Source organism: Triticum urartu, chromosome 3 (genome assembly GCF_003073215.2).
Source record: "Triticum urartu cultivar G1812 chromosome 3, Tu2.1, whole genome shotgun sequence".
NCBI classification, from domain to species: Eukaryota; Viridiplantae; Streptophyta; class Magnoliopsida; order Poales; family Poaceae; genus Triticum; species Triticum urartu.
Window position 1 is genome coordinate 435,626,734 of NC_053024.1, and position 8,995 is coordinate 435,635,728.

The 8,995-nt window shown below is 53.0% G+C and overlaps 1 protein-coding gene across 1 annotated transcript; it reads left to right on the forward strand.

Annotated features, from left to right (window-relative positions):
* Positions 1-1,242: 1,242 nt before the first annotated feature.
* Positions 1,243-4,809, forward strand: LOC125544235 (auxin efflux carrier component 3a-like). The gene is made up of 6 exons (XM_048707850.1): positions 1,243-2,569; positions 2,659-2,935; positions 3,797-3,882; positions 4,019-4,176; positions 4,334-4,410; positions 4,504-4,809. The coding sequence occupies exons 1-6, from the start codon at positions 1,453-1,455 to the stop codon at positions 4,574-4,576; spliced, it is 1,788 nt and encodes a 595-aa protein (XP_048563807.1). The 5' UTR covers positions 1,243-1,452; the 3' UTR covers positions 4,577-4,809.
* Positions 4,810-8,995: the final 4,186 nt, after the last annotated feature.

Genomic DNA, 8,995 nt, shown 5'->3' on the forward strand with positions numbered 1-8,995 from the left:
GGACGGATGGTAACAGGAGGCAGGGAACACGATGTTTTACCCAGGTTCGGGCCCTCTTGATGGAGGTAAAACCCTACGTCCTGCTTGATTAATATTGATGATATGGGTAGTACAAGAGTAGATCTACCACGAGATCAAGGAGGCTAAACCCTAGAAGCTAGCCTATGGTATGATTGTTGTATGATGAAGTTGTCCCATGGACTAAAACCCTCCGGTTTATATAGACACCGGAGAGGGTTAGGGTTACACAAAGTCGGTTACAATGGTAGGAGATCTTAAATATCCGCATCGCCAAGCTTGCCTTCCACGCCAAGGAAAGTCCCATCCGGACACGGGACGAAGTCTTCAATCTTGTATCTTCATAGTCCTGGAGTCCGGCTGAAGGTATAGTCCGGCTACCCGAACACCCCCTAATCCAGGACTCCCTCAGCCACTCTCTGCTACCTCCGGGGAAACCCTACATCAGTAGATCGGATGACAGCGGCTCTTTGGTGTCGTTTCTTCCTTGGGGGCATCATTCTTGGAGGTGCACACGGGCTCGAGGGACCAGAGAACGACGTCTTTGGTGGAGCGGTGCTTCATCTTACACATCGATGGTGGCGGATCTCGGCGGCGTGGCGCTGTGGAGATTCGGTGTCTGATGCGCGGAGATGGACCCGCGCAGGAGGAGGAAGCTGTCTGGCATCATGGTGGCGTTGATGGCAAAGAGGCCTGGCAAGGTCGGTGCTTCAGTTTTGCTCTGAGGATGGACCGAGGGATGATGGAGGTGATGGCCCTTGTAGCGTGCGGTGCTCACTGGGAGTGTGCCAGATCGGTGTGAGACCCAATCCAGGTAGTGGCTTGGATGGGACACCCGGCTTTAGATGTTAGGCTTTCGTGCGATGTTTGTTTGGTATTAGGCCCGGACATTCGGCACACCTTCATTAAGGGAATAGGAGTAGCAACGGTGTTGCCAAGATGATGACTTGAGGCTTATTGATGTATCACTTTGTATGGTCTTTATGAATAATTAATAAAATGATTGCATGCATCATTCAGATGCAGAGGCCGGGGCTACATCCTCCTTTTCTAAAAAAAGAAAGAGATGAGTTCTTTTGTGATTTTGATTTTCCGGGCAGTGATCCTTGGTAATCGAGCCAGAAGGACTGAATAGCACCCGAGGCAGCCGGTGCGCTGGGCTGCGCGGCTAGGCTGTTTCTCATCGAGATTTTGCACTAGAGTTTGGACAGAGAAACCGCTCCCGGACTCGGGGGTGGGGCTGCGCCTCTCAAACCACATTCGTTCGTCCTGATGCCATATAAATGGTCAGATCGACCTAGCTAAGAAACCCAGACCCAAATTAATTCTTCCGCTGCTCCCCTCAACACCACTCTCACAACTCACAAGTCGCACCTTCCACTGCGAGGAGGCAGAAGCAAAACCCCGAGCCATAAGCTGCCTCCGGGCGGCAAGATGATATCGTTGCATGACCTGTACACAGTCCTGGCGGCGGTGGTTCCGCTCTACGTGGCGATGATCCTGGCGTACGGCTCGGTGAGGTGGTGGGGCATCTTCACGCCCGACCAGTGCTCCGGCATCAACCGCTTCGTCGCCATCTTCGCCGTGCCGCTGCTCTCCTTCCACTTCATCTCCACCAACGATCCCTACGAGATGAACCTCCGCTTCCTGGCCGCGGACACGCTGCAGAAGCTCCTCGTCCTGGCGCTGCTCGCCGTGTGCTCGCGTCTGATCCCCTCGCGGCGGGCCTGGGTGCCGCGGCTGGACTGGTCCATCACGCTCTTCTCGCTGTCGACGCTGCCCAACACGCTCGTCATGGGGATACCTTTGCTCATAGCCATGTACGGCCCCTACGCTGGCTCGCTCATGGTCCAGATTGTCGTGCTCCAGTGCATCATCTGGTACACGCTGCTGCTCTTCCTCTTCGAGTTCCGCGCCGCTCGCCTGCTAATCGCTGACCAGTTCCCCGACACCGCGGCGTCCATCGTGTCGCTGCATGTAGACCCCGACGTGGTGTCGCTGGAGGGCGGCCACGCGGAGGCGGAGTCTGAGGTGGCGGCGGACGGGCGGCTACACGTCACCGTGAGCCGGTCCTCGGTGTCGAGGCGGTCGACGCTGCTGGTGACGCCGCGGCCGTCAAATCTGACGGGCGCGGAGATCTACTCCTTGAGCTCGTCGCAGAACCCCACCCCGCGGGGCTCCAACTTCAACCAGGCGGACTTCTTCGCCGTCGTCGGTGGTGCGCCGCCCGCCAGGGTGGACGGCTCGAGCTTCGGCGCCTCCGAGCACTACTCGCTACAGTCGTCGCAGGGGCCGACGCCGAGGGAGTCCAACTTGGACGAGCACTCGGCAGCGCCAAAGCAAGCCATGACAGACGCCGGAGCGCAGCACAACCATGATGCCAAGGAGCTGCACATGTTCGTGTGGAGCTCCAGCGCCTCTCCCGTCTCAGAAGTAGTAAGCGGCTTGCCGGTGTTCGGCGGCGGTACAGGCGCAGCGCATCTCGATGCCGCCGCCAAGGAAATCCGCATGGTTGTCCCCGCGGACCCGCCGCAGAATGGCTCATGCAAAGGTTCGTCTCGACATTAATGCCATAGTACGTCCATCACTACTTCACGGGTTTCATGTGCAAGCAAGAGTAAACGACATAGCAACTTGTAGAGAACGGGAGCTACACCGCGGCAGCGAGGGGAGGCAGAAAGGCAGTGGAGCACGACGGCGACGCGGTGCAGGCCGGGCCGGACAGGCTGACTCCGAGGCTGAACTCCAGCCCCGGCGATGAGGACGGAGCGGAAACCGGGAGGGCGCGGCAGCACCAAATGCCGCCGGCGAGCGTGATGACACGGCTCATACTGATCATGGTGTGGCGCAAGCTCATCCGCAACCCCAACACGTACTCCAGCCTAATCGGCCTCACCTGGTCCCTCGTCGCCTTCCGGTACGTACGTACGGTTCTCCTTCCACTCACGTGGTATGCTTCACCTCATACCAGTAGGAACGTACACCGGCACTTTTTCTTTTGCGGGGTTACTGGCACATTTTAAGGGTATGTACAATGCATAACTTCAGTGTGATGCCCCGTAGACCACGTATGATCGGATATCAGAAAAAATAAATTTAGATGGAGCACCTCTATAGGAGGCGGTTGTTTGGGAAGTAATGAGGCCTCCTAGTGGTAGCTTGCATTGGGAAGAAAAAATCTATATAAATGTCTCAAACTACTTTTTATTATGAGGCATCTGTATTCATATGTTATTATTGTACATTTCCCTAAGTTGGTCAGGCTGTGTGATTTTACATAACACAGCGGAGAGGCGGCAAGGATCGTTTGCCACTTGGCCAGTGTAAAATCTAGCTTTGGATTCGTCTGGCGTGAGATGCGCGATGCTATCGACATTCTTGGCGATAGCATGGTAGGCTGCTTCAACAAGGAGGAGGCAGCAAAACTGTGCGGCGTAGGAGCTTTCTGCCGGTGGGGATAGCCGAAAAGGAGCTTCTACGTACCCGGACGGTGGTGTTGGCGGGCCAAGCAATCCGCCGTTGCCGCGGGGGGCCGTCCGGCCAGCGCCAATCTTGAACTGTAGATCGTCCGGACACCAATAATGAAGTTGAAAGTTTGCACGGTGCACGGCTGCACAAGTACTACTGCACAACTGCTTGGTTAGGCTAATCATCATCACTATACTAATCATGGCTGTTAGCCTGTTACTACTAGTACATTTTTATATCTTTGTATAGTGGCTAACAATATCGTCTTATCCCATCTAACGCATGCATGGGTGATGTTCATGGATCGCAGGTGGCACGTCTCCATGCCAACGATGGTCGAGAAGTCCATCTCCATCCTCTCGGACGCTGGGCTGGGGATGGCCATGTTTAGCCTGGGTGGGTGCCCACGCCCCTTGTGCTCCTGTCTCCGCCCACCCCTACACCGTGTCGCACCGCAATTAATCCTCCCCCCGTCGCCCTCGTGCCCACACCCCGCATGCATGCATAACACCGTCAACCTCTCCCTGGGCAGGACTGTTCATGGCGCTGCAGCCGAGCATCATCGCCTGCGGCAACTCCGCCGCCGTCGCCTCCATGGCCGTCCGCTTCCTCGCGGGCCCTGCCGTCACTGCTGCCGCGTCAGCCGCCGTCGGTCTCCGTGGGACGCTTCTGAAGGTCGCCATTGTTCAGGTAACTACGCACGCATGCCAACTAAAAAAACACCACGCATGCATACACGTGAAAAGGTGATTTTTTATTTTTGCATGTGCTGCTTTTTGTTAATCATCAATCCCCTTGCTTCAGTAATTGCGTGCGTGTGTGTAGAAAAGTAACAGTAATTTGGCAGGCGGCTCTACCACAAGGGATTGTACCTTTTGTTTTCGCCAAGGAATACAATGTCCATCCTGAGATCCTGAGCACTGCGTGAGTGTGATCACCAGCTACAGTAAATGTTGATGCATTGCCAAGTTTCGCATTGGGATTACCTTCTAACCGTTTGTAAATCTTATTTCACAGCGTAATTTTTGGCATGCTAATAGCTCTTCCGATTACATTGGCCTACTACGCCCTTCTTGGACTGGTACACTGATCAATGGTGCTGCTGAAAACACACAGCAGAGGTAGAAGTTTTAGTACTACTGCCAGATCATACTTGTAAGCTTAGTCCATGGATGACGCATGGCTTGTAATTTTGGGTCACATGCCTGTGAAAATCCGTTGGGATCACAAAGCTGGCCGGCATTTATGGCATTGCTTACTTATTTCGGGTTTCAGGATTAAAGACCGTGTTATACATATATCATAGCTTAAAATTAACATCAAGTCAGCCATAAAAATTTCTTAGCTTAATTAGCTCTGAAGTTCTCGCATCACCGATTCCGGTACTCATCACTGAGGATTTTAACCGAATCCGTAGCCCGTCGGATAAGATCAATTTGATCTCAACCCATCCTCACCTAATGAAGGCATTCAACGATTGGGCGGCAAATCTCGAACTCGTCGAGTTACATCGCCTTGGGGCGCGTTTCACATGGACAAACAACCAAGATGACCCCATCCAATCAGTCCTTGACAGAGTTTCCATATCCACGGCATGGGAAAACAACTTTTGAAATTGCTCCTTGCCGACGGAATTGCGGTTGGGTTCGGACAATTGCCCTCTAATGTTGAACTCGGGCGAGCCGCAAAGGCCTAGGGATATGGATGACAATGGGTAAGGTATGGATAGATACAACCTCCTTTTGCTCAAACTCATACCCATAGAAATCTTTTATACCCACCCACTTCAATACACATGGGCATAAATTGCCACCCATGCTCATACTCGTCGGGTATTCTATACCCAACGGGTATCCGATAGGTACAATATAGAGCATTTAAATTGTGAAGAAGTAAATAAACGAGTCTAAAATTCAAATGATGATGGGTAAGTAGAATAGCACCAACGCAGCCTCCTCCGGTGGGTTGCCCCTTGGAGGCATCTAGGGAGTATGACCAAAGATTGATGGAAGCCCGACAAAGTGGGAGGCGTCAATGAGGATTGGGGATCGCTGGACTGAGAGTTGGGCTTGAGTTCGATGGCGACGCGTTGAGATTTCATCATTTCGAGGAGTCACATTGGTCATAGGAGGAGTGGGCAGGTGCTTGCAGGCATATGAGCTATGGCTGGTTTAGGGAATGGAAGATTTAGGGGTGGCCCATAAGAGTTGGATATTGACCCCACATGTCATAAGAGTTATTTTCATTTTTTTGGGGTATCCATTGGGCTACTCAGGGGCGCAATTTCATACCTACCCACATATTTTGCAGGTATGGATACCCATTACCCATAGGTATAAAATCTCTCGAAGTCTCACCGATTCCCATTGTTTTATGGTACCCATGGGTATCCATACCCATGGGCAAAAATGACATCCCTACCCAGGGAGAGGTGTTTCTTCTTTAAAAAACAATGGCTTCTCCAACCTAGTTTTATAGAACATGTTTCGGCTAATAGGATACCGGGGAAAATCCTATCATTCGCATAGGTACGGTCCGCTCTGCAATAGTATGGATGAATGGAAAAATTGCATCCGGCGCCTCACACACTACCTCAGGGATTGGGGGGAAAATGTGCACTGTGGCATACAACGTAGGAAGGATGCTCTCAGAGCTGAAGTGAGCACTCTTGACCATGTGGCAGATACGGTGGTGATGTCAGTGATGGATTGGGCCAGAATATACAAGCTCAAAGGAGAGTTCACTTTCATCGTGTGTTGTGAAGAATTGTAATGCGGCAATGGGTAGATATCAATAGGTCCTAGAGGGAGATGCCAGTACAAAATTCTTCCACACTGTGGCAAATGGGCATAAAAGGCGTTGTTGCATTCGATCTCTAAGTGGGGTACATAGATCATCACGGGTAATGCACCGCTGAGGGAGCACATATATAGTTTCTACCTAGAGCTACTTGGCAAAATCAGAGGGGGAGGGGTTGGTATCGCTGCTCTTGCGTGGAGTGACAAAGCTAGGGTGTTGGAGGCTGATAATTACGTGTTAACCCAATGTCGGTGTCAAAACCGGCGGATCTCGGGTAGTGGGTCCCGAACTGTGCGTCCAGGCCGGATGGTAACATGAGGCAGGGAACACGATGTTTTACCCAGGTTCGGGCCCTCTTGATGGAGGTAAAACCCTACGTCCTGCTTGATTAATATTGATGATATGGGTAGTACAAGAGAGATCTACCACGAGATCAAGGAGGCTAAACCCTAGAAGCTAGCCTATGGTATGATTGTTGTATATGGAGTTGATTGCCTACGGACTACAACCCTCCGGTTTATATAGACACCGGATAGGGTTAGGGTTACATAAAGTCGGTTACGATGGTAGGAGATCTTGAATATCCGCATCGCCAAGCTTGCCTTCCACGCCAAGGAAAGTCCCATCCGGACACGGGACGAAGTCTTCAAATCTTGTATCTTCATAGTCCAGGAGTCCGGCTGAAGGTATAGTCCGGCTACCCGAACACCCCCGAATCCAGGACTCCCTCAGTAGCCCCCGAACCAGGCTTCAATGACGACGAGTCCGGCGCGCAGATTATTCGGCATTGCAAGGCGGGTTCTTCTCCAAATCTTGTGTACCTGTAGGAATAATGTCCGACTTTTGTAATGTAGTGCTCCTCGGCTTCCACGCCCAATAATGGCCGTCTTCCACATGTCAAACGAATGCGAAAAGCCAGGGCATTTTTACATCCACACCCCTAGCCGTATAAACGAGCCGCCTATTTAACGGGATGGGGATTTAGGTCCAAACCGCATCTTCTCCTTTCCGCGAATTATCATCAGAGCGCTTCCAGCAAAGGTCCATTCCAACATGACCAGCCGTCTCAGCTCCTCCCCTCGCCCCTCCGGTTCCAAACCCGGGGACTGGGAGAGTTGCACCATCCCGCATAGCGAGTTAGTGTCGCTTCAGGCCATGGGATTTCTCCCTCAGGCATACATGGTCCCGGTCCGAGCCGGTCTCGCCACCTACAATGGCGGGAAACAAGCGGAGAGCACCCCCAATCCTTCTAAAGGAGAGCGGGTGTGCCTCGTCCCCTATCTAATAAGGGGACTGGGATTTCCAATTCATCCATTTCTCCGCGGGCTTCTGGAGTTCTACGGCCTCCAGCTGCACAATCTCACGCCCGCCTCCGTATTGCATATTGCGGGTTTCGTCGCCCTTTGCGAGCTATTTTTAGGCGTTGAGGATCATTTCGCGCTGTGGAAGAGGTTATTCTGCCTGGTGCCCCGTTCTCGAGAGGGGTCTATATACCAAGTGAGCGGAGCCGAAGTATGGCGCATCGCCGGGACCGGACATCTATCCGGAACCCCAAAGAAGGCGTCCGAGGGCTGGCCTTCGGAATGGTTTTAAATAGATGACGTCCCGCTACCGGACCCTATCCGGGTCGGTCTCCCTGAGTTCAACAGTGCCCCATTGAAGAAACGCTTGAGCTGGCGTCCGCGGAGCTCTCAGAAAGAAGGCGACAGAGACGTCCTTTACCTGATGGGCCAGATAAGACTGTTGGCTCATTCCGGACTAACCATGATTGGAGTCATGGCCGCATGCATTATGCGGGGGGTGCAGCCGCTTCAATATAGAGGCCACCCCATGTGGGATTTCAACGGGGAGGATGATGCCACCCGTTACGGTCGTAAGGGGCCGGCCTCAGTTGCCGCCCTAGTGAAGATCTTATCCTCTTTGTACAAGGGAGAAAAGGAGGAATTCCTCCGCGTCAATCCGCAGGCCGGATTTACTATGTACGATCCTCCAAGTTGGGTAAGTGAATAATTGCGCTTGCCCGTTTGTTTTATACTCCCACGGTTAGATAGGCAGTCTAACGACTTCAGTGCAGGAAATGCGACAGGAGGTAAAGGATATAAACAGCCTCCCTCCACAGCCCGAGGACCCAGAACGGTCCCTCGATCCGAACTCCGAAGAGGACCCGGACATATCGGTGGAGCTTATCGATGGGGTGTTCCATCAGCTAAGCAAGGACAATACCTTGGTAGCCATCACGGCTGATTACCCAGGGTTAGTCCCGGCCTCCTAGGTGACAGAAACCAGAGTCTCATTCCCTTGAGAGAGATTCCACTCTCACGTATTCCGGAGTTTCTGACGACAACCATGTTTTGCAGGGGAAATTTCCGAGGGAGGAGGCCGAACCTGCGGCGGCTAGCCAACGAGGGGCCGCAGGACCCCGTGGGGCAAAAAGGAATGCAGTCCGGACTGAGATGCCGGCGCAAAGGTATAGCGCACCCTCTGTTTCCCTGGTGTTATTCTGTCAGGGCATATTAACGTTCGTGCTATCCTCAGAACGAAGAGACCTCGCCGGACTATATCCGGAGAGGTTGCCAATCGCGCCCCCACCAGCCAGGCTCCAACGTCTGGCCAGGAAGCGGAGGCGAGCACAAGGCGCGCACCGAATGCTCCTCCGACAGAGGATGCGGACAGGCTGTCTGCCACAAATTCTGAAGTGGAGAGTGCCATG